Source organism: Girardinichthys multiradiatus, chromosome Y (assembly GCF_021462225.1).
Source record: "Girardinichthys multiradiatus isolate DD_20200921_A chromosome Y, DD_fGirMul_XY1, whole genome shotgun sequence".
NCBI lineage: Eukaryota > Metazoa > Chordata > Actinopteri > Cyprinodontiformes > Goodeidae > Girardinichthys > Girardinichthys multiradiatus.
The window spans coordinates 697,024-723,843 of NC_061818.1; the positions used below are offsets into that span (position 1 = coordinate 697,024).

Here is a 26,820-nt window from a genome sequence, read left to right on the forward strand (position 1 = left end):
TTCATGTTTCGATTAATGGGATTAATTAAAGGGAGCTTTAATTAGAAAAAATGAAAATAACTGACAAAAGCAGAAGCTACTGGAAACATGGAGACATCCAGCATGGAGCGGAGAAATGGACCGAAAGGAACAAAGAGAACCAGTAAGTTATATACTGAGGCAGGGATAGAGAAATGACAGGCAAACCAGATGAGCTAATCAGAGGGAATGAGTTGCAGCTGAAACAGAGAGATGGCAGAGCAATCAGGAGATATGTGGACCAGCTGAAACAGCAGGAAAGAGTAGAGTGGAAACACGAAGAGACCTAAGTATCAACCTGAAAATTACAAATGTATAAAAACCACAAGAACACTAGAATAAGCTAGTGTGACAAGACAATACTAACAATAATGAACAGAGAAAACAAGAAAATTATCAGAACTTAAACATAATAGAAATCCATAACACAAACACTCAGGGATCATAAAACTTTGATTTCTCCCTTCTGGTTGGTTCTAGCAGTATTGCACAGCTCCATATATATATATATATATGTATATATATATATATATATATATATATACATATATACATATATATATATATATATATATATATATATATATATATATATATATATATATATATATATATACATATATATATGTATATATGGAGAGAGAGAGACCTATTGGAGCAATTTCAAATAGAAAACAATTTTACAAATTATTGTAAAATTCTATATAAAATACAAAGGGGAAAATTTAAAAAAATGACAAAACAAAAAAGCTAATTCAGTAAACTGACATATTAACACTGAGGGAAATTGTTACAGTTGGAAATAAGACAGTCAGAGACTGCATACCTCTGCTACGCAACGTAGGGTCACTGCCATAGAGTCCTCATTGGCACACTGAGCTACTCCAATTCAGTGAAAGAACAAAAAAAGTCTAATTCTACGCTTTTACTGCGTTTTATAATGTTTGATTTATTTGACGGAGAACACATTTATAACACTCTTCATTTATATATATATATTAGTTCAAAAGTTACAAATCTCTTAGCACCTTTCCCAACCAGTAGAGCTTCAGCTACATTTTGGTGTTAGTTGTACATTTCGTTACCTTACACTAACACATTTTTATTGGTGTGTATTTTTCCGCATTCTTGATCACCAGATCTGCAATTCTGCTGCGATCTTCAGAAAACGTCAGAAGACATTTGATAGAACATATGGTTACGCTTTACCTTACTTTTTGTCAAGCCTTTGTGCTTGTGGAGTTATGTGCAAAAATGAGCTAAAACAAACCTCTGGTAAAAAAAAAAAAGAAAAATAGAAGGAAGAATTTGTCTGGAACTTCTTCCGTAAAGTTGCTAATACACACACAGAGACAATCTCAAATGAAATCATAACCTCTTTGGCGGATGTAGTTAAAATGTCGGTACATGTTTATATCATTAAAGGTCAATCCAAAGTAAATTAATAAGTTTGTTTTTATCATTTGTTGGCAGAGTAATTCTATTTGAAGCCATTTGCTTATTTGTGTTTTATGACAGGTGTGGTCCTCTGTAGTTAAAGTCAGTGTCAGCCTACAATCTAACAGTTACAGAGGCTGACACATTGACATTAATCCAGGTAAATCCATCATTTGGACTATTTTTTTATTTTCAGCTGAAGATGCTGCTGTGCTCAGGTTGCATAAGAAGCAGTGGATCTGCACAGCGCCTCTACCGTCGCCCTCCCCTACAGTATCTGTTTAAATGAGTGTGTGTCACAGAACGGGCCGCTCTGTTATGGAGGACTAACCGACTGAAAACACTGCACAGCGCCTCTTCTGCCTCGGACTGAGGCCGGGAGGCTGTGGAACACGTCTGCTCCTCATATTTTCTCTCATCCTGATTTTGGATCATCGTGCTTCTATGGGATCGGAAGGCGCATCGCTTGCTCACCGACAGGACGTGGGACTGCCTCCCTAATAATTATTTATCTCGGCCTTTTCTGCGTCGCAGCTTTGGGAGAAAACGTGATTAAGCGACAGGGAACAGCGTGTTGATCATGGATTGATGCCCGAGTGAATTCTCGTCTAAAAGGTATGCTCATAGGGATGCTACGAAACGAAAGGCCGTAGGAGGAAGAATGTGTCCGGTGCGCAGCGTGGGTGTGTGTGCTTGTGATGGATGGTGTTGGGTGATGGCAGCAGCATCCACACTGCGGCTCCTGTGCCCTGACGAAGCGGAGGAGACTGCAGAGAAGCGGGGCTGCTGCCAGCAGGGATATGAACCTCTTTGTGTACACGGTTAGGGCCTCTGGATGACTGCTGATCAGCCGCATCGAGCTGCGTATTATTAACAAACACAATGACGTCAGCGTCTGCCAGTGACGCGATCCTCCTCTCAACCACCTTCTTATTAGTACATCTTTTATTTTAGTGAATTCCACTGTCTCTGTGTTGCTCAATGATGTGGGATGCTCTTCTGCTCTTGGAGGGAGCGTGACGTGTTTCCTGCCTTCTGATTTCCTTCTTAAGGATTCAAGCACGAATGTTCTTATATTTCTGCAGATTTTTAATATGACTGAAACTAAGCAGCATTAAAAAACAAACAGACAGCATGAGTTTGTAGTGACAGGTGGGGGTTCACTTGTTAGTCTCAATACTCTTATCACTTTTACACTTGAGCTCTTGTTTGACATAGATACAAATTGAGGCCAATTGTGGTTGGAAGTTTGCAAACACTCTTCATATGTGTGACACTTACTTATATATTGAAGTTTAAAGAGCTATTTGGTCAACACATTTTCTTGGGCTTCCCCACACAATATGTTTTGGTATAATCTACTAAGGCGTGATGCTGGGATTTCGGGAGGCCATTCCAGAAGCTTCATGTCAGCCTGCTCCATCCATGCCAGAACAACTTTTGATGTGTGTTTGGGATCCTGTTTAAACACCTAACTTTGTCCAAGTCTTCATTATTCCAACCACTTAGTATAATCAGACAATACCACTGGCAGTCAAACAGCCCCATAGCATGATACAACTACTGCCCTGCTTGACAGTTGGTACAATGTTCTAAAACTGTGTTCCAACACGCTTGTCCATGAAGGCAGCTGCAAATTTCAGTCAAGGTTGAAGGTGTTGATTTTGGAGAAGGGATTCCATGGCGATGTAAAACCCGCTTCACTGTGGACAGCGATTCTTTTGTCCCAACAGTTTGCAGTTTAGGATGGGCTTGAGTATTGTTGGTTCCTGGGTTGTTCATGAACATCCTAACAGATTTCCTTTCATGTATGGGTGATAGTACTGGCCTTTTACCAGCTCTAGTAAAGTATTGACACAATAATTTCTTGTTATGCAGAAACATTTGCACTGATGATATTAGAATCCACAGTTGTTTAGAAAAGGCTTCAAAAAACTTTTTCAACATTTATAAACCTGCATTTCTTGTGATCCTTATAAAGTTCCCTGGAGGTTTTCATCATTCTAAGTATTGGTCAGTCTAATGAGTGATGTCAAGTAAACATCATGCATGCTCCCAAAGAAAAACTACCAGTTGCACTCAATCAGGATCACAAACGAAAAGCCACTAGGCCCTGGGCTTATCAGGTTAAAAGACCTTCTAAAACCTTGAAATGCCACTTTAGATTTAGGTGTATGCATGTAAATATCAGTACTTGTGTGTCTCAAACCTACCATTTTCCTTTGGGATCAGGAATAGAACAGAAAAGAAGATGATGGTTCTCAGTGTGAGTTAAAAGCCAGCTGCACATTTTACTAGTTTGAGAGATAAACCAGGTGAAACTAAAAACTTCATGAAGGGAACTGGATGAAATTATATTATAGTTATTTTTCTGTGTTTTTCCCAGTTGACATGATTTCCTTGAGGTCTGGTCATTCTGGCACTTTCTGTGGCATCCTACTATCACGACCTTAAACTGTAGGAATGGTACAAAATGGTAAATGGCCTGCACTTGTATAGTGCTTTTTATCCAAAGAGCTTTACACTACAATCAGTCATTCACCCATTCATACAGTGGTAGGCTACACTGTAGCCTGGGGCAGACAGCCAGAAGTGGGGTTGCCATATAATCCGCACCACCATTAGCAGGCAAAGCAGGTGAAGTGTCTTGCCCAACGACTGAGACGGACAGAGTGGGGATTCGAACTGGCAACCCACCAGTTACAGGATGAATCCCTACCACCTGAGCCACTGTTTCTTTATTACTGTGAACAGCTTTATGCATAATATAGATAAACATGCTGAGGGTCGGTAATTCTGCCCCCTACCAGGAGTGTGATGTATTTCTCTTAAAAGCTTGTAAAATGACAAAGTCATTCTTAGCTTTCCTCTCCACATGGTCAAGAGGGACATCAGAAAACTCTTCTAACGTATTGATAGTATCCATACAAAAACGATAATGTCTTGGCAAACAATTACCTGTACATTATCTGATATGTGCATGGACATTTTGTCAAGCTCTTACTTAAATTGGTTGTTTCCCTGGCATGAATCTGAACCTAAGGATAGTCCACAAATCTTACAAAGGGTTGAGGTCAAGGCCTTTATAGAAGCTTAAAGTTAGCCTGCTTTCTTCATTCCAAAACTTGTTTTGATCTATGTTTGAAATCATGGCAATGTTAGGACATGGGATAACCCTGTGTTCAAGTTTCAGCCATTTAGCTGTTATTTCCAGTTGGTTTAAGAACCTGGAGGTAATCCTTCTTCTTGATTAGTCTACCCACTTTGTGCAATGCATCAATACCAGTAGCAGAAAAACAGACCCTCAGCATGGTGCCATCACCACTATGCTTGACAGTTGTTAATGTGTTGTTAGGTCACCTTGACTACTCTATTTTTCTCCAGAAAGTGCTTGGCATGTCCATGTGAGTGGCTCCAGATTTCAGTTAGAGTTTAAGGTGATGATTTTGGAACAGGTCCTTTTATCTTGATCATAAGTCCCTCAGTTGCATGCATATGCTAAACTCTCTTCACTGTTTAATGGGACATTGATGCTCTAGCGTCTTCCAGTTTATAATAGTTTTGAGCCTTGCTGGTTCCTGGGTTGTCCCTAAACAGCCATGCACGGGATTTTCTTTCATTTTTATTCTGACAGCGGTCAGATATATATGACACCAAAAAAACCCTCAGCCAACCACTACTGTTGTGCCTTATAGACTGAGGAACATCTTAAATTCTAACAATGAAAAAACAGAAGTGGTCCTAATGGGTCTTGTGAATCTTCCTGTGAGGTTATGTTTAATTCTCTCATTACATCCCGGCTTGACTACTGTAATGCTGTCTACCTTCGAGTCAGCCAGAGGAATCATGTGGATGAATAGTTCAAGGAAAACATTCAGCTGCAGCAGACAGACTCCTGGTTATGTTCAACATATATTATTTAGTTGAGATTATCGATTTTTTAAATAAAGAAGGTTGCCACACATGGATAGAGTTGCAAAGCAGTTACGATATCTATTGTAGCATCATTAGGCAAACAATAATTTAATCTGCCAACTATATTCCAAAGAATGTATAAATGTTCTCTATGCTTTTATTCAAAGCTTTGTTGTGCTGTTTTATTAACACTAAGTATTACATTATTTAATGAAATATTTAAGATAACAACATACAAGACAGAAGATGAAAAGCTTCATCTTATCCTTCCTCTAATAATTTAAACTGGGATACAGTTTTCCCATTTTTTCCCAGTAGCACTTATTTTTACACTACCAGTCAAACGTTTTAGAACCCCTTTCTCACTTAATGGTTTTCTTTATATTTTAAACTATTTGCATTGTACATAGATTCTCACTGAAGGCATCAAAACTGTGAATGAACACATATGGATTTATGTAGCAAACAAAAAATTGTAAAAGAACATTAAATATGTTTTATATTTTAGATTCCTTAAAGTAGCCTTCCTTTGCTGTAATGACTGAAATATTAACCTCTGGCCATCTCTCAATGAACCTCTGGAAAGTTCTTTCAAGACTCTTTGGAAAACCATTTCAGGTGACCACCTCATGAAGCTCATGGAGAGAACGCCAAGAGAGCAAAGGGAAGAATCTAAAATATAAAAATGTTTAGAGTTATTTAACATTTTTTGTTTATCATATAATTCCATGTGTTTTCATTCATAGAATTGTTGCCTTTGGTGAGAATCTACAATGTAAATAGTCATGAAAATAAAGAGACCCTTTAAGTGAGAAAGTGTATCTAAAACTTTTGAGTGGTAGTGTATGTAAAAAGAGCAAATCAAGGAAGTTAAGTTACAAAATAACAGAGCAGAGAGTCACATCCTGTCCACATGATTTAAAAGTTAAAATAATTAAACCCTTGTTTGTTGTGGCCAACGAGAGTGTGCAAACTATAAATAATAATGGGCCTGATATGGAATAAAAATATATTTATGAGTGAAAAAAAAATGTATTTGTTTGCAACCCGATATGGCCTCACCTTGGCCTATTCACATATTAAATACTAAACAGCTAAAGGCTGTTCTGGAATCAGTTCAGTGTTTTTAGGTGGAATACATCACACTGAAGCAAGCCTCTGATTCGTAGTTTTCAACTCTACTTTTAAATTAGTGAAACAGCTCTTTCAGGAGCTACAGATCATATACTACTAGCTCAACTCTAACTTAGCAACGTTATCAATCACTGTCAGACACTCTGCAGGTCTGTTTAAACACAAACTAACTCAGCTTAACATTTCTTTACCTACTAATGTTCATCATCAGCTGATTGTGGTCCATCGGTAGGGAGGTTCAGTCTTCCTTTTCAGTGCATTGGATTGACAGCAGTGAGAGATCCATCAGAAAGAGGTACAACAGCCTAGCAGGGGGTGGGTTGTTGTTTATATTTTCATGTTTTCTATTTTCAGCAAAGCATGAGAAAAGAACACCAGTCGAGGCTGCACAATGTTGCTATTCATTCTTTTATAAGTTGTCGCAGCAGGGCCCCCTTCAGCAGCTGGCACTCTAGGTAACTGCCCCTGTGGCCTATGCCAACAACTGGCCTTGGCTCTGTCGGCTAGTAATGTAATGAAACGACAACAACACCTTTTACTTTTACACCATTACTTCTGTGTTAACCGGTAATGTGGCTGATCATTACATAGGTGAACGTGAGCCAGACTTTTGCTGATGATTTTAGTTAGAACTGTAGCAACCTACCCTGCTGTTTGAAGGTGATCACCAAAGAAAATATGATGCATGATTACCAGAAACAGAAACTTAACAGGGATGCTGCTGAAAGACTCTGCATGGTCCTTGTTTACACCAAAGATGTTTTATTTGCATCAGATCCATGTTTGCACTAAAAAAAAATGTATTATAAAGTAAAATGTTATTTCTCCATTAATAGGAAACGTTTTGTGTACAGCAAATTCACAAATGAATACACACACACACACACACACACACACACACACACACACACTAAAGATAATCCATTATTATAAAATAACTGCTCAGTTTAATCACTGGTACATACTTCCATAAGCGGTACAAACACTCCTACGTGTTATCTTGTTTACATTTTTGCCTAACAGGGAGTGACACCTTCATTTGTATATTTTTTCTAAATTGCAAATGAAGCATCCCCTGCTTTTTGGTTTTACCTAATTAAGACAATAAAATATTGCGCCTTAACTGATAATATGTTCTGCTCTATTAGAAAGAACTCTTCGCCTTCAAAAATGTTGCCTGGGTCTTAAAAAAAGAATGGAGTACTTTTCTTAGTATCTGTATGTAGTTTAAAATTTGTTGATTGTGACAACACTACAACATAATAACTGGCTGTGCCACCCTTGAAAGCAACAACTGAAATCAAGTGTTTGTGATAGCTGGTGATGAAGCTTACAAATCCATAAGCGTGAAAATACTTTCAACTGCAGCGTATGCAAGGGCCTGGTATGACAGAGGAGGTCTTAGAGATACTCAGAGATGGAGGCGGATGGGAACTGTGACTTCCTTATGAAATTGAAGACTGATTGTGTTGCAGGGATGATTTAAATATTTCATGTGTTAATAGTTATTTTATTTGATGTTTATAAATGATTACATAATTTTTATTTAATCATTAAATATTTATTTAATCTAAATCACATGTCTGACAAAGCCTGTAGCCTTTGGAAAGTTCAGTATGTCTGTTCTTTTTTGAAGGCAAATATTCATTTAGTATAGATGGTGTTGATTTTTAAGTTTTATTCTGATTTTTGCATTATATTCTGCTGGTAACAACGTAACAATCAAGGCCACAGATGCTTTGTTTGTTCCTGCCACCCTCTCTGAAGCAGACACCTACAAAACAGAATTTGAGATGCAAACGAAGTTCTTTCTGTAAATGTGCAACCTGCAAAAAAAAAAACTTGCAAGACTTTGCTTTTAAGCAGCCTTGTTGTCCTCCCCAGGTCTCTTGTGGGCTACCCTGACGTCGAGAATGATGTGTGTTTGTTCCAACATCTCATGGTGCTTGCTGTAGCAGTTCTAGCTAGTGTGTTATGTAATGGATGAGCCTTGTTCATGCTACAGTGGATACAGAGCCAGTTTTCATCAGCTAAAGAACACAGGAATTATTCTAAATGATTAAACAATAAATGCTGCTAGATTGTCAGAATAAAAAAAAGCTTTTGATAACCTTTTACAATTACTTATATGTAGCAAATAGGAGACTGTGTGTGCGTGTGTGTCTGTGTGAATGTCCATAGTCAGCAGGTTATATAACAGAGCAGTGAGAGCCTATGAGCTACAGATACCATGAGGTCATACAGAACAGGCTAGATGAGGCCAGCATTCATTTACACTATGTTGTCTTTTCACTCGGATGCTTTGCCCAACTCTGCTGAAAGCAGTAAGACAAAAGACAGCTCTGCATTCGACCACAAGCTGATGATTGTTTCAACCATTTGACTTCTTTGTTCACCGTCTGGTTTCCATTGAAACAACAAATGTTTCGTGTAAGAACTGGGGACCTACATTGTATTTTCTGCTTCAACCATGTTTACATTGCCTTGCAAAAGTATTCACATTTTGTCATGTTAGAACCACACATTTAAAGTTGGCTTTTCAATGACTTTTTATTGAATGTTAATTTTCCACCTGGTGTTGACTCCATCCATTGTCTATACCCCCTTATCCTTGCTGGGTCATGGGGGGCTGGTGCCCATCTCCAGTGGTCAATGGGCGAGAGCTCAGATACACCTGGTCTCCAGTCCACCACAGGGACACACAGGACAAACAACCACGTGCACACACACACACACACACACACATCGCATGGCAATTTAGAGTAATCAACTGACCTGACATTCATGTTTTTGGATGAAGCCAGAGTAACCGGAGAGAACCCATGCATGGATGGGGAGAAAATACAATGATGAGCCACTGATGACCACTCCTTTTCAAACAAGTTGAAAGTTCCCAGGATGGGATTCAAACCCCTCAACCTTCTTGCTACCAACTGTGCCACTGTGCAGTCTGCTGCTGGAATCTTTTTTTAACCAAATGTTATTTTCTTATTACTTCTATTAGGGCATTTAAACATTCACATTGACAATGCATCCCATGTTTTGCTGCTGATTTGATCAACATCCATGAGCATTTGACTTTAAAGCAGCATGTTTCTAGTCCCACACTTTCTAAAGGTTATACCTTACTGTGAAATCGCGAGTGGTGTTTACCATCAGTATTTATCAGTGATGCAGCCAACTTGAAACCAATATTAGTAGCACCAAAAATATAATGAACACACAACATACCATTTGTTAGAACTAAAACAAATAGTATATTTTTCATATCTTGTTCCCTGTTTCCCTGTATATATATATGGAAAATGTAATCTCTATTTTAGTTCCAGCAATTTTTAATAAAATTGTTTACCATTGTAAAACTAATATCTGCATACATCTTTATGAGGACCATCTGCAGAGATTATGTCTGACCAATCATGGCGGGCTAACTGGACCGAAAATGCCTGGCCAAATTTTTGTTCCAGTCTAGTCCTGCTCTGGGACACGACATTTCTAAGTTTGGCAATATTCTGGAGGTGACTGATGGAAATCCTAGAAACGTTTCAATGCACATGTCCAGATGTTCAATGTTTGTATACTTTTTAAAGATATTTTTTCAGCACTAGTGGCCTTTATTTATTTATTTTTTGACAGTAGGCAGACAGGAAAGAGGGGTAGAGAGAGGGGGAGACATTCAGCAAATGTCGGCGGGTCTGGGACTCAAACCCAGAACAGCCGCTTCGAGGACTGTAGCCTCTGCATATGGTTGCACGCTTAACCCCTACGCCATCAGCGCCGAGCCCCAATGTTTGTATACTTTTTGGACAACTTGTTGTTTTCTAACAAGGAGCTTGACAGCAAAATTCACAACAGGTGTTTGATTAATTGACTAATAAATTTAATCAGAACTGGTATTTAAACAGTCCTCCTCATCATGCTGTTGCGTGAAACTTGCAGGCTGCAAGTTTAGGCTTTCCCATTACAATCCCAACATGTTGTGTCCTTTTCTGCTAAATGTATGCAGATAAGCTACTGCCAACAGTGGATCAGAGAAAATCCACATCTCTTTTGCTGTTGTTGTGCTAAACGTACCCGAGCTGTAGCACCTTGGTATTTGAAAGTTTTCAGGGGCTTGCAATTAGTTATTCCATGTTACCCACATCTCATGTTTTTTGGAGGGTAGAGGTTCATCCCAGTGTCTCATATCGGATACCAGTTCTTTGAGCAGTTCTTTCTCGTGCAATTGTTGTAGGAGCAACCAAGCCCAACAGGTCATATAGACCATTTACCATTGACAATACTCCCCTTTGTGTGAATGGTTTGGTCTCGTGTGATACACAACATAGTCCTTAGCTTATCTGAACTGTCAAGTCCTTTTCTCGATCCTCAGCAGAGAAGGCTTCCATGACTCGACTACAGTTTGATGGCACTTTGTGAAGGCGCAAGTTAGACTCTGCTAACATGTTTTGAGTCCTCGTAAATTCCTCTGGTGTGGCAACTGATTGACCGAGCCCATCTTCGTCATAATCAAACACTCAACAAACTCTCTTGCATCAGAGCCATGTTCGCGTTCGCCATGTTGAGCTGCCCGTCTCATGCATTAAATGGTGACAACGGATGACGGGCTGTTTCCGAATACGTGAACTTTCATTCTGAATCCAACTATGTTCTATAATGTCATTGTCATCATACCACAAAAAGCGCAAATAGTTAATGTGGCCATTGCGCACAAAGCAACAAAGCAATAAAACCTTTATTGCACATTAGCTGTCAGGGCTACAGGCTCTTTATGAAAGTGCAACAGCACTTTTAACAGAGTCATTCGAATTGGATCCAAGAAGCACTTGGTTGAGGGAAATTCCATCACACACGACCTGTGTTTGTTCTTGCTTCTGTAGATGGTATATGCCAAAATTGGTATACTCGACTATGAAGCCGCGGACACTGCGTGCGAAGCCTGTGCTGCACACAATACGCCCAACTATGTTCTGCCCTTTATGGTGCATTCAGACTGAATGTGATTTGAGTGTCAAAAAGGCATCCAACACCTCAAGTTGGATGCTTGTGCACTTTGAAGTCAGAGGAGGAGCTACCTTTGGTTATTTACCTTTGCCGGTCTCTTGTGTACAATGGCAGATGCTATCGAGAGAGTGGCTTGGCTTTATTAGCTGAATAATGACAGGAAGGGCAAAAACCACAACAATAATGCCCCTTTCCCACTGGCTTGTTTTAGGTGCTGTGACTCCGCTCCACTTGGGTGGAGGGTGGCAGGAAAAGCAGCAAGGAAAGACACTGCTGTTTGGACTGGTAAAGCTCTAGAGTTTGCCTGAGGAAGTTCCAATTTTATGAGGAAGTTTTTGTCTCAGCCATGGCAATAATAAGGACACGGACTTTAAAGTGCAAAACTGCAGACTTTTGACTGCAGTAAAGTTAATTTTAGGTTGGATGTCCGACATGCGTGCTCCGTAGATACAGCGGGACTTCCTCCTGTTTGATCTGAAACAGTCTGATTACGGGCAGCTGCTCTCTGCCTGCTCCCTTCTCCTGCAGATGGTGGTTCGCGGTTAAGGACCGTCAATAAATTTCCGAACCAAACACGCTGTTTTATGGTGGTATTGTTTCGTGAGAAATGTTTGTGTCTGAAGAGCTGATTTTATGTGTGATCAGCTGGTTTAGGATGTTATTAAATACAGCGCTCCGCCTGCGTGTAATTCAGAAAGCTGGTTTACAATTTGTAAATAGTCTAATGGTCCTTCGGTCCCATGATAAAATATGTCACTACGTCACAAAGGTGAGCTTCTCTGATGGGTTGAAGCATCGTGTCAATGTCCAAAAGTTCAGATTTCCCAACTCTAGCGTCTGCCGCTTTGGACGGATGAAAAGCACGAAATGAAATCTCTAAACGCACAGCTCTTGGTGCTTAAATGCATCTAAACGCGTCGCGCCAGACGTGTGAAACCAACAAAAGATCATCTGCCTTTGAGGGTAGCCATCGTAAATGTGTGTAAGGTAAAACCAGCCAGTGAGACATGATCCTCTACTGAAAATCAATTGGGTGGAGCTCTGCTTCAGTTGCTATTCAGGGGCGGGACTCAGGCAAAGTCGCTAGGTGCCAGTGTAATTGTAACATCACAATTACACAGCTTTTGAAAATGTGCGTATTCTAGAAAAAATAAAACATTAATTTATAGCCAAAAAAACGGCTATATGTTTTTTTTTTTTTTTGCGTTTGGACTGTTTGTGGAAACATTAGAAACCCAAATGGAAGTATAAAAACGATCAAAAAGGGAATTTTTCACAATAGGTCCCCTTTAAAGTGTAAGGAGCAGGTCTAGTCTTCAAAAGTCTAGTCTCTGTAAATTGAACGTAAGTTTTTTAAATACTTGTTTGACTTTTCGAGCTGTGTCCAGGTATGCTATCCCCGGTAGGGCGCCATCTTATTTAGCACACTTTAGTTCCATTAAGATGTCACTGCAATTTGGCATTGTCTTTAGTTGTTAGCTTGGGAAAGTCCTCCCTTTTTTAAGAGTGTCCTCAATAGCCTCAAGTGAACCATAGCGCTCTTCAAGGCATTGCCAGACCATCTTAGAACCTGCAGCAGGATTGAGGGTGAATGCAGAACTAATGCATTTAACTTGGCTTTGGACCCAAATACTTTGTTAGTGAATCTAATTCCTCCCTGGGAGACAGATTTTGTTATGATTCTGGCACGTCTGAATCATAATTATTGATTATTCAGCCTGGAGTCACTTCTTACCTGTGCTGTGGAGATCACTGCCTGCCACCCACCAAGGTTTCCCCTCTGGGTTTCAAGTTCCACTCAAGACAAAAGCAGGTTAGTGACTTTTCTGATCCCTGCAAAATCTGGAGAGACTACAAGTCACTAATCCCTCTTTCTGCCTCAGTGATTCCTGGAAGCTGTGAGGAGTGTTACCTGAGTGACGTTTTCCTGTGGCTGAATAAACCTTTTAAACTTTCAGTACTGTGTCTGGCTGAATCTTGGGTCCGCCTTTTTCTGATTCATAGCAGAAAAATCTGGCCAAAAATGGACCCATCGCCATCACAACAGTGGCATACCCACGTTGATGAGACCCTTTCCTGGTTGGGTTCCGGCATAGAGGAAATAATTTCCACATTACGTTCTGGCAATCTTGTCTTCGAGCCGCCACCGTCACAAAGAAACCACGCCCAAGTAACACGGACAATAGCAGAGGTAAGGGAGCCACGCCTCTCTGCGCCTGAGATGTTCAGGGGAGACTCAGACCAATGTCGAGCTTTTCAAACTCAGTGTGAAATTTATTTTGAGCTTCAGCCGTCATCCTTTCCCACTGAACGTTCCAAGGTGGCGTTTGTTATATCTCTTTTGGCAGGAAAGGCAAAACCGTGGGGAACTGCTGAATGGCATAACAGGTCTGCATCTTGTAATCTTTATGAAACTTTTTTCAAGGAACTCATTCGAGTTTTTGACCCGGTCATTCCAAGTCGTGAGGCCGCAAGAGGATTATTGTCCCTCAAACAGGGTGATCAACCTGTCTCGACCTATATAATTGACTTTCATTTGTTGGCTGCAGAGAGCCGTTGGAATGAGGCAGCACAAATGGATGCATTCATGAAAGGATTAAACGAAGACATCATGGATGAGCTAGCGACCCGTGACTATCCTTCTTCCCTGAAACAACTCGAGGAATTGGCTGCTCGCATTGATATTCGGCTGGCAGAGAGAAGGAGGGAGAAGCGACATGAGAAGGGTCGCTCATCATTAACTCAGGTTTCTGCACACTGATATGAGAGAAGGAGTCGGTCACCTCTCACTGAGGAAAATTATAATTGTGAGCCCATGCAAGATTACCCCTGAGGAGAAAGATCGTCGGAAAGATTCAAGCTCTGTTTGTATTGTGGAGAGAAGGGACATTTAGCACTCAGGTGTCCATTAAAAGGACAGGCTCAGCAGAGGAAGGGAGGTCTCTACTGAGCCGAAGTCAACTATCTGCCTCCTCCTTCTTATTTCCTGCCCATTTTCAAACCTCTTCTTTGTCTCTCCAGGGGGCCGTGTTTATTGATTCAGGAGCAGATACTGAATTCATGGACGAAACATTCGCAAATAAGTACGGCATAAAACTTATTCCGTCAGCTGACACAAGAAACGTGCTAGCTTTGGATGGTCACAGCATGAACAATTCACACCTCAGTACGGAGGAGATTACCTTAACAGTTGGAGGTAATCATCAAGAAAAAGTAACTTTTATGATCATTAATTCACCTGAACTTCCTGTAGTCCTAGGGGCCTCCTGGTTGCAGAAACACAACCCTCACATTGACTGGAAGAAAAAAGAAGTTCTGGGTTGGTCTGAGTCATGTTCCGCTGACTGTCTTTTGTGTGCTGCTACGGAGGTCAGTGTGGAGAATGAGGTTGAGGAGACCTATCCAGATTTACCCAAGGTACCGCAAGAATTCCATGATTTAAAGGAAGTATTTAATAAAATCAAAGCCACAGCTCTGCCACCCCACAGACCTTATGATTGTGCTATTGATTTGCTTCCTGGCACATCACCCCCTAAAGGCAGTACCTATTCATTGTCTGGTCCAGAGCACAGGGCCATGAAGAATTATGTTGGAGAGGAAGAAGGTTGAATGTGCCATTCAACCTTCCTCTCCTGCAGGTGCTGGTTTCTTTTTTGTTGGGAAGAAGGATGGTACGTTGAGACCATGCATTGATTATAGAGGCCTTAATGAGATAACAGTTAAAAATAGATATCCCTTACCACTCATGAACACATCTTTTGATCAGATCCAGGGAGCCAAGATATTTTCTAAGCTGGATCTAAGGAATGCATATCATCTGGTCCGAATCAGAGAAGGAGATGAGTGGAAAACGGCTTTCAACACGCCTACGGGACATTATGAATACAAGGTCATGCCATTTGGACTTACTAATGCTCCTGCAGTTTTTCAGTCATTGGTCAATGACGTTCTAAGAGACATGGTGGGTCAATTCGTATTTGTTTATCTTGATGACATACTGATTTATTCTCAAGATCTGGAAACCCACAGAAAACATGTCAGAGCTGTTCTCCTGCATCTTCTCCAAAACCAGTTGTTCGTCAAGGCAGAAAAATGTGAGTTTCACATCACTACCACTTCCTTTTTAGGCTTCATCATTTCCCCAGATCAAGTGCTTGTTGATCCCTCCAAAGTAAAGGTTTTGGAATGGCCTGTTCCAACTGATCGCAAGCAACTTCAAAGATTTCTGGGCTTCGCAAACTTCTATAGAAGGTTTATTAGAAATTACAGTCTGGTTGCTACTCCCCTGAACGCTCTTACCTCTTCCAAGACAAAATTTTTGTGGAATAAGGATGCAGAGAAGGCCTTCAATAAGTTGAAGGAGCTCTTCACGTCAGCTCCAGTGTTACAGTCTCCTGACCCAGAGAGACAGTTTATCGTGGAGGTGGATGCCTCAAGCACTGGGGTCGGAGCCGTATTAAGCCAAAGAGGTGAGGATGATCGTGTTCACCCATGTGCCTTTTTCTCAAGGACTCTGTCTCAGGCTGAGCGGAATTACGACGTGGGAAACAGAGAGTTACTGGCCGTCAAGTTGGCATTGACAGAGTGGAGACATTGGCTGGAGGGGACTAAGGAGCCGTTTATGGTTTGGACTGACCATAAAAACGTGGAGTACCTGAAATCAGCAAACGGCTGAACCCCAGGCAGGCAAGGTGGGCTCTGTTTTTTGGTCGCTTTCATTTCTCCCTATCTTACAGGCCAGGGAGTAAAAATGGCAAACCTGATGACCTATCCCGGATTCAAGAGCCCGCAGAATCTCAGTCTGCAGGTGAAGAGGAGTTTATCCTTCCTGAAACCGTCAGGTTGTCTGTATCCCGAGTTGAGGTGGAAAGAGAGGTCCAGGAGGCCATTAGGGATCTGCCTATCCCACCATCATGTCCACCGGATCGCTGTTTTGTTCCTGAACGCCTTGTGCCAAAGGTATTGGAGTCTTGTCATTGCTCTCGCTTCGTTTGTCATCCTGGAATCAGCAGAACGATTCAGACAGTTCAGTCTCAGTTTTGGTGGCCATCGCTGGTCAAGGATGTCAAAGACTTTGTTTCTGAATGCACTCAATGTTGTCGAGCCAAGCCTTCTCGTCGCCCCCCTGTGGGGTCGATATCTCTCGACCTCCCGCACAAGCTCAGGCTCCTTCCCCCCCAGCGAGGTGACATTCCACGTCCCTAGAGCCAGCCTAAGCATCCGGGGATCGGGCCGCTGAGGTCCCCAATCCTCTTTGCACCGGTCCCTCACGGTTCCCCCTGCAGGTGGTGGGCCCACTGGGGGATAGCCTTGCGTCTCTCGTTCGGGCTTGGCCCGGCCGGGTCCCGCGAGGAGCAACCCGGCCACCAGGCGCTCTCCGACGAGTCCCGACCCCAGGCCTGGCTCCAGGGTGGGACCCCGGCTCCGCCGTACCGGGCGACGTCACGTGCCTCGATATTTTGTTCTTCATGAGAGGTTCTTGAACCATTCTTTGTCTGACCCATCACCTAGAGCCTGTTTGCCATGGGAGACCCTACCAGGGGCATTTAGGCCCCAGACAACATAGCCTCTAGGATCATTTGAGCACTCAAACCCCTCCACCACGTTAAGGTGACGGTTCAAGGAGGGGATTACAGCCAGGTTCTGACTCTAAAATCTGAATTCTGCAGCTGAAAGGTATACTCGTCAGACTAGGAAATGCTTTTCCAATCTGTTATTGTCTAATTTTGTTGAACCTGTGTGAATTGTAGCTCAGTTTAATTTTCTCAGCTGACAGGACTGGATCCTAATGTAGTCTTCTGATGATGTAACTCATTTATATGCTTTTAGTTTAGTTCTAGTCCATTAGTTCAAATTGTGTGTGTGGACAAACCAAGTGTGCACATGTCAGTATAGAGTGCACACAATAAGCAGTCAGTGCATAAACATGAACTGAGTGATAAACTTGAACTGTCGTGTCAAAATTTACATCGTCAGAATGCATTCTGTGGTAAGCCGTTTGAGTATTTATTCAATATCCTTGACATCAGCCATAACTTCCGTCTATTAGTTTGTCACTAGTCTGCGCTAGTTTTACAGTTGGCCATAGTAGCTTAACATTTGCTGAACAATTTAAAAAATACTTTTACTAGTAACATGTTTTTTCCAACTAGTGGCACTATTGACCTACTAATAGGACCAAATCCCTTACAGTAGGCCTAAATCCAGCACCAGTTATTAGGTTTTTTGATGCACTAGTTGACAACTAGGCATCAACGACTGTCATACTGCCTAACTAGTTGGCATTAAAAACCCCAACATGAACTTGAACTAGCTGACACAAATTATGTGCACTAGTTTACTAGTTAAAGCTTTTATATTATTACCAGTTAACTGGAGTAGCTAAAAAATATCAGCTAGTTAACGAGTGTGCCTAAAACATGTACTTGTGAACTGATACAGCTTAAAAATGTGCACCAGTTGACTAGTTACTGTCAAGGTCGAAGGTTTAGAGGCAGGACCAAAATGCAGGACATGGTGAGGAGGCCGCATGGTGAGTAGATTAAGTTTAATGTTGAAGCTACACAACAGACTCACAGGCAGGCAGAGTACTGAGTACAGGCAGGTAATCCAAGTGAACAGGTTCAAGAGGCAACAGAAAACAAACCACTAGGAAGAACTCGGGAAGATAAGGAACCAGCGAGGAACAATGAAAACCAGGAAGCTAATATACTGAGGGACGTGGAGTATGAACCAGTGAAACAGGGAGACAGGTAATCAGGGGAATCATGACACAGGTGTGGAACAGGCTGTGGGGAGACTGAGGGGAATGTAACTAATAAAACTAAAGAGCAGAGGGAAGGCAGGGACATGAGGAACTGAGCAGTAAAGGAAACTAGACTAAACAAAACCTGGAGAAACTCTGACCTAAAAGGAAAATAAACCAACACATGAACACACAAATCTAGAAAGCAATAAACCAACAAAAAACCCAAAATGGCAGATCCTGACAGTTACACTTTTTTGGCCAACATGTCAACTAGTAAAGATTAAATTGCGCACTACTTCACTAGGAAAGGCGTAATGGCCTCAACTAGTAAATGTTAAGTAGAAAACTGGTGAAAATGAAAAGAGAGAATGAGAAATGGAAAATCCAAAATAAGTTCAAAAGAGTTATACATGATGCCACAGTTTTTAGGGTGCTGGGAGCAGACAAAGAGCAACTGCCCGTAATCAGACTGCCTGCATCGGATCAAACGGGAGAAAGACCCTGGTGAATCTGCAGGAATATCCAATACCCAACCTAAAACTAACTTTACTGCGGTCAAAAGCCCACGGTGTTGCGCTTTAAATCCGTGTCCTCATTATTGCCATGGCTGAGACAAAACTCATAACGCCCAAAATTGTAACGTCTTCAGGCAAACTCTGGAGCTTTGCCAGACCGCAGCATCTCTCCTCTCCACTTCTCCTGGCATACCCCCTTCATATCCGAACCCCTGAGGTTTATTTTATAAGTTCTCACTGGGCTGTGGTCAAGATAATTATCCCAGTGAATCATTTTATGCATGAAAAAAACATATTTTAAAAAATGTTTTTAGCGTTTCTCACAGATTATTTTTATGTGTCAGTATCACACAGTAACGATAATAGCAAGACAGCGCAGGATACTGAGGTCTAGAAGCGGGGCTTCAAGCCATACGTCCAGCTATCAGTGAGTCCATGGAAACACAACAGGTTCTGTGCCGAGTGGAGCAAGACTGAGTGTTGCAGAGCTGTGCCGTCTAAAACGAGCCAGTGGAAAAGGGGCATTACGGGCTTACTCTGGGTTTCTCCTGTTACTTTTGATTGGAGTTAAAATGCAGTTTTTTTTAAACTTCTGCCTTTTACTATTGCGCCAATGAAGTGCGACTTATTCAGCTTGGACCGGTCTTGCTGTGTCACAGTTTAAATGAATTGCATAATCCCAAGTAAATTCAACTGTCAACTCTGGTATAAGGAAAAAGGAAAAAAGTTTTGAATGTTTTGTATCCATTCCTAATCTGCTGTTCCTTGAAGTACAGGAACTATGCTGAATTAAATCAGCAAGTTACATTATTAAAAATACAAAGAGCAAATTTAATGATACCTATAATTTAAAAACAAAAATAATTGAATAGTTCTTAAGGAAAAGCATGTTTCAATAAGCAAGTCTTCATCTGCTTCTTAAATGATCTCAGCCTCTCATGACAACATAAAAACAAAGGAAGCTTGTTCCACGGTTGAGGGTCAATAGGCTGTAAAATGTGATCCCCTGCAATTATATATCTGATTCTTGGGACAAATAGATGTTGGTTTGAAGACCTGAGGGCTCCATTTAGAGTATGTGGCTTTAACAGTTCAGTAATATGGAAAAGTGGTTGACCATACAGGGCCTGGAATTTAAAGCCAGGACTTAAAAATGAATTAACCAATCTAAAAACACTAAACTGTAGTGATGTGATGTATGGGCAGACAAATGTCTGTCACCAGAAACTGAATTTGAATTGCTCAGACAGAATCTGTATTTACATAATATGAAATTAAATTTGTTGGTTTGAAAATTAATTTCACTAAACTGAAACTGATTTTAATGGTTTGAACCTGGACTCATGCTCTGAAAATGTATTTAAATGTATTGAAGATTCAGTTTGATTTCTATAATTTAACTTCAAAATTCATTTTTTTGAGTCACACATCTGGGTCCTTGAGCAAGCCACACAATAACCCAACACTTATTAGTAAGAGTAAGAAACAGTAAGAAACCATGTGACAGCAATTATTGTTCTTTAAACATTTGAAATAACTCTGCAGACAGAAAGCCTGATTTTTAACAGCACACTTTGTATTTGCTTTCATCCTCCAGGTTCCCAATGTTGAACATGTCCACCCCCAGTGAGCTGAAGTCTCCCTGCATGACTTGCAATGGTATGGTGAAGTTGGCCCCCAGCCAGCCTAATGGTCTGGGTAGTGCGAGTATCACAAAGGGGACACCTGCTGCTAAGAACCGCCTATGCCAGTCCTCCTCTGTACCATCCATTTTGCCTCCTCCACCGTCCTCTCTTCCCTACCATTACCATCTGCACCATTTGGACAGCCCTGGGATGCACCATACAGCAGCACCTCTCCTGCCCTCTGACCTGGAGCCAGGGAAACCTCTGGTGGGCCTGAAGCCCTCTCTTCGTCAGCTTCCCCCTCTCACTTTGCCCAAACCTGTGCTGCTAGAGCGTCAGCTAGTCCTGGATGAGAAGCTCCTTAACCAACTACTCTGGTACTTCACCACAGCAGAAAAATGTGTGCTGGCGCAAATATGCAAGACATGGCGCAAGGTGCTGTACCAACCTAAGTTTTGGGAGGGTGTGACGCCCATCTTGCATGCCAAGGAGCTTTACAACATACTAACCAATGGGGAGAAGCTGTTTGTCAGCCTGCAGGCCTTTGCTCTGCGTGGCTTCCAGTCGTTCTGTTTAGTGGGGGTTTCGGACCTCGACATCTGTGAGTTTATTGACAACTACCCGCTGTCCAAGAAGGGGGTTCGTTCTCTCAGCCTCAAGAGGTCTACTATCACAGATGCTGGTTTAGAGGTAAGTTTGTTCCTACTGTACAGGTGCATTTAAAAAAAATAAATATTGTGAAAAAGTTCAATATTTTGTGTTATTCAACCCAGAAAGTGAAACTGATATATTATAAAGATTCACTGTATATACAGGTCCTTCTCAAAATATTAGCATATTGTGATAAAGTTCATTATTTTCCATAATGTAACGATGAAAATTTAACATTCATATATTTTAGATTCATTGCACACTAACTGAAATATTTCAGGTCTTTTATTGTCTTAATACGGATGATTTTGGCATACAGCTCATGAAAACCCAAAATTCCTATCTCACAAAATTAGCATATCATTAAAAGGGTCTCTAAACGAGCTATGAACCTAATCATCTGAATCAACAAGTTAACTCTAAACACCTGCAAAAGATTCCTGAGGCCTTTAAAACTCCCAGCCTGGTTCATCACTCAAAACCCCAATCATGGGTAAGACTGCCGACCTGACTGCTGTCCAGAAGGCCACTATTGACACCCTCAAGCAAGAGGGTAAGACACAGAAAGAAATTTCTGAACGAATAGGCTGTTCCCAGAGTGCTGTATCAAGGCACCTCAGTGGGAAGTCTGTGGGAAGGAAAAAGTGTGGCAGAAAACGCTGCACAACGAGAAGAGGTGACCAGACCCTGAGGAAGATTGTGGAGAAGGGCCGATTCCAGACCTTGGGGGACCTGCGGAAGCAGTGGACTGAGTCTGGAGTAGAAACATCCAGAGCCACCGTGCACAGGCGTGTGCAGGAAATGGGCTACAGGTGCCACATTCCCCAGGTCAAGCCACTTTTGAACCAGAAACAGCGGCAGAAGCGCCTGACCTGGGCTACAGAGAAGCAGCACTGGACTGTTGCTCAGTGGTCCAAAGTACTTTTTTCGGAGCAAAGCAAATTCTGCATGTCATTCGGAAATCAAGGTGCCAGAGTCTGGAGGAAGACTGGGGAGAAGGAAATGCCAAAATGCCAGAAGTCCAGTGTCAAGTACCCACAGTCAGTGATGGTCTGGGGTGCCGTGTCAGCTGCTGGTGTTGGTCCACTGTGTTTTATCAAGGGCAGGGTCAATGCAGCTAGCTATCAGGAGATTTTGGAGCACTTCATGCTTCCATCTGCTGAAAAGCTTTATGGAGATGAAGATTTCATTTTTCAACACGACCTGGCACCTGCTCACAGTGCCAAAACCACTGGTAAATGGTTTACTGACCATGGTATCACTGTGCTCAATTGGCCTGCCAACTCTCCTGACCTGAACCCCATAGAGAATCTGTGGGATATTGTGAAGAGAACGTTGAGAGACTCAAGACCCAACACTCTGGATGAGCTAAAGGCCGCTATCGAAGCATCCTGGGCCTCCATAAGACCTCAGCAGTGCCACAGGCTGATTGCCTCCATGCCACGCCGCATTGAAGCAGTCATTTCTGCCAAAGGATTCCCGACCAAGTATTGAGTGCATAACTGTACATGATTATTTGAAGGTTGACGTTTTTTGTATTAAAAACGCTTTCCTTTTATTGGTCGGATGAAATATGCTAATTTTGTGAGATAGGAATTTTGGGTTTTCATGAGCTGTATGCCAAAATCATCCGTATTAAGACAATAAAAGACCTGAAATATTTCAGTTAGTGTGCAATGAATCTAAAATATATGAATGTTAAATTTTCATCATGACATTATGGAAAATAATGAACTTTATCACAATATGCTAATATTTTGAGAAGGACCTGTAGAGTAAAATATTTCAAGCTTTAATTTCTTGTCATTTTGATGATTATGGCTTTCAGATAATGAAAACCCAAAAATCTGTGTTTCAGAGAATGTAAGCACCAGATCAATAAAAATCAGCTGGGTCCTTGTGATATAAATAATTTTTAACTAAGTTGAATAATAAACTGAATTTAACTGCACTGTTTGATAATTAGGATCAATTGGAATGTATGTACCTGACTTGAAATTTGTGTGATTCAATTAATTTGACTTTGTAAAGTGCCTTGAGAAGACATGTGTTGTGAATTGGTGCTACATATTGAATTGAATTAAAAAGTAATGTTTTAAACAGAAATATCAGGCTTCTGAAAAGTATGCTCAATTCTGTGCACTCAATAGTTGGTCTGGACTTCTTTTGCATGAGTTACTGCATCAGTGCAGCGAGGAATGGAGGAGACCAGCCTGTGGTTCTGCTGAAGTGCATTGTTGGTCCTGGTGTCTCTCATCTTCCTCTTGACGGAACTCCATAGATTCCCTATGAGGTACTGGTCAGATCAGTTAGCTGGCCAATCAAGCACAGTAACACCATGATTACTGAACCAGCTTTGGGTAACTTTGGCAGTGTGGGCCAGTTCTGCTGGAAAATGAAATCATCATCCCAGTAAAGGTTACCATCAGAAGGAAGCATGAAGTGCTCTAAACTGTCCTGGTAGATGGCTGTATTGACTATGGACCTCAGACAGCCCGTTGGACCAGAACCAACAGATGACATGACACCCCAAATCATCACTGATTGTTGAAACTGTCATCGTTTTAACGGCCGACTTAACCCACATGCGGAAGAACACTCAGAGAACAGTGAACAGTTTTGGGAGTTTATTGCTAGAATTCTGGAACAGATAATGATCAGGGCTAGCCATGCAGACAGGAACCGGAGGACTGTGAAAAAGAGGGAAACAGGTCAGGTAAGTACTTGGTGAGTAACAGCTAACAGTCTCTGTTTCAGAAGGCTTACGGTGTGCAGGGAGGCCTAGATCCACCAGGGAGATGGCAAATGAGTCTGGAGATCCAGGGAGGCCTCTTCTGGGAATCCACCAGGAACTTCTGTGGTCCAAGTAAGCGGATCGTTGGAAGGTTGACTGGGTGCATGCAGGCGAGGAAAGAATACCGGAGAACGGACAGCCAGCTGGAACTTGATCCGGGTTCTTCTGAAGCAGGGTGCGATAAACCATCAGACTGAGTCAAAAGACTGAATATGGAACCTGAAAGGAGCGAGACAGAAACGGTGAGCAATTTCTCTTAATCAAAGAGACACAAGATTTTCAAAATACAAGATCTGGCCAGGTGATGGTCCCGCTGTAGGCAAAACACTCAAGCAAAGAAGTGCTGCTGATCCGTCCCCTATAGACATCATTAAAATGAGGAACACCTGTCGCACCCAGAGACGCAGCCCTCAGCAGCTCCTGTTGGTGGAAGAAGGTAAGCAGGAGAGGCAGAGACTGCAGACTCTGACACCACCTCCCCCTCAACGGCCACCACCTGGCGGCCCAGAAGGCCCAGCCTGCGACGACAAAAACGTCTGAATTAGAGACGGGTCCAGGATGAAGGACCCGGGAACCCAGGAACGATCCTCCGGACCATAACCAGCTCAATCGACAAGAGGCCACGATCCGACGGACCATGTAGGCTGGATGACCCTGGAAGTCCTGGGCGAGTGGAGGGGACTCGGCCGGAGGGTAAGGACAGGCTTGAGCTGGGAAACATGAAAAACGGGGGTGAATACAGAAATGAACTGGCAACCTGAGACAAAATGAAGTAGGATCAACCAGAGACTAGGTAGGGACCGATGAACCTGGGAGACAACTTTCTGGACAGAGACTTGAAAGGCACATTCCGTGCGGCAAGCCGAACCTTCTGACTGGGGCGGTAATGTCATAGTTTTACGGATTGTTTTGACCCACATACAGAAAGCAATCAGGAGACTGATGAAGTTTTACAAGAGGTTTTATTTTACAGTGAGCAGGTAAAGGGAAGTGGAGCTGGAACCGGAAGACAACTGCAAGGTAAGTAGACACAGTAAGAATATATAAAGTCCAAGATGGTGAATGTAACAAAATAACAAAATCTGTCTTACTAGGGAGTGGAGTTTGATCCGCCAGGAGGGGGTGAGACAACAATGAAACTGCACACAGTGATGAACGGAGTTGGTAGGTACTTGGACTCACTTTGAGGTAACTCTGAGGTTCGGCCAATGATGGTATTGTGTGGGAGGGTGGACAGGCTTGTGGTGGTCCGTAATTGTTCCAGAAAAGGCACCGTCGGAATAGCCGCCTGCCAGTAACTTAGGAAGCAAAGTGTTGGCAAACCAGGTATAATCCACGTGGCTAGGCAATCCTTCTCCAGTGACAAAAACCTCCAAGTTGATGAGGATTCTTCAAAGACGAGGTCAGGCATAGGAATCCAGTCTGCAAAAAGCAAATACAAAATTACCCAAAAGGACAAAGACAAGCTTAGGTAAACTGTGGCTTGAGTCAATACCACTGAGGGAAAAATTCTGGCGCTGAACTGCTGGCGGCCTCCATCATAAGTACCCTCCAGGGATGATTAGGGAATATGGGACACCTGCCAGCCCTCCTCATGAACACAGAGCCACCTAGAAGCCAAGCACAGGGCAAAAACAACAAGACAACACACAGATCCAGGTATTCAGGAGCTGGAATGCGGCACCTATCCGCATAACGTCTGTTCTGCTCCGATGTCCTCTGAAGAGCCCGGACAGTCAAATCCCAAACCCGCCGACATCTCCAAACATGGTGCTGCACAGACACCAAGGTTGCCTCCTTCTCATCTGATGGAAACAACGGAGGCTGGTAACCAAGAGAGACCTGAAACGAAGTGAGGCCTGTAGCTGCAGATACATGGGAGTTATGAGAGTACTCTATACACGGCAGGTGGCTGCTCCATTTGGTCGGTTCGGCTGATGTAACACAGCGAAGGGCTGCCTCCAACTCCTGGTTCATCCGTTTGACCTGGCCGTTAGACTGCGGGTGGTAACATGAGGTCAGGGACACCTTAGCTCCCAGCACCGTGCAAAACTCCCTCCAGACCCTGGAGGCAAATTGAGGACCCCAGTCGGAGAGGATGTCCTGGGGAATTACATGAAGGTGACAAACATGCTTAACAAGAAGCTTAGCAGTCTGAATGGCTCAAGGTAACTTCTTGAGAGGAACCAAATGACAGGCCTTAGAAAAGCGGTCAATTATGGTCAGGATAGTAGCCATGCCTTGGGAGTTAGGCAGCCTGGTGACAAAATCCAAGGCGATATGAGACCAGGGTCGCCTAGGAACCTCAAGCGGCTGCAGAAGGCTGGCAGATGGACAGTTCGAAGACTTGCTTTGTGCACAAGTGGGACAGGCGTTTACAAAGTCTCTGATATCTTTATGAAGTGTCGGCCACCAGAACTTTCTGGTGACCGCTGCGATGGTTCGACTGACACCAGGGTGGATGGAGAACCTCGAAGAATGAAACCACTTGATGAGCCGAGAACGGACCGTAGAAGGCACATAGGTGCAGTTGGCTGGTCCAGTACCAGGCCCCGGCTCAGTAATGAGAGCTTGCCGCACACTGTCCTTGATCTCCCAGGTCATAGAACCTACAGTACAGCTAGATGGTAGAATGGTGGCCGCTTGTTTCTCTGAGTCATCTGGAGCAAACTGACGGGACTGTGCATCAGGCTTAACATTTCTGGAACCAGGTCTATAAGAGATAGACAGATTAAACCTTGAAAAGAACAAAGACCAGCATGACTGACGGGGATTTAGGTGTTTAGCAGACTGAAGGTAAGCCACATTTTTGGGGTCTGTCCATACCAGCATGGGATGTTCAGCGCCCTCCAGCCAGTGCCGCCACTCCTCCAAAGCCAGCTTGATAGCGAGGAGTTCTCTGTCGCCGACGTCGTAATTTTTTTCGGCTGAAGACAGTTGGCGGGAGGAGAAGGCACACGGATGGAGTTTCCCATCCAC

General features: G+C 42.5%; 1 protein-coding gene across 1 annotated transcript in view; it reads left to right on the plus strand.

The window, feature by feature from the left end:
- The first annotated feature begins 1,680 nt into the window (after positions 1-1,680).
- The window catches only part of LOC124863796 (F-box/LRR-repeat protein 16-like), a 40,984-nt gene continuing 15,844 nt past the window's right edge, over positions 1,681-26,820 (plus strand). The window contains exons 1-2 of the mRNA XM_047358287.1: positions 1,681-2,070; positions 20,369-21,086. Coding sequence (XP_047214243.1) covers positions 20,376-21,086 — 711 coding nt within the window. The 5' untranslated portion in view covers positions 1,681-2,070; positions 20,369-20,375. The remainder of the gene's footprint in view (positions 2,071-20,368; positions 21,087-26,820) is intronic.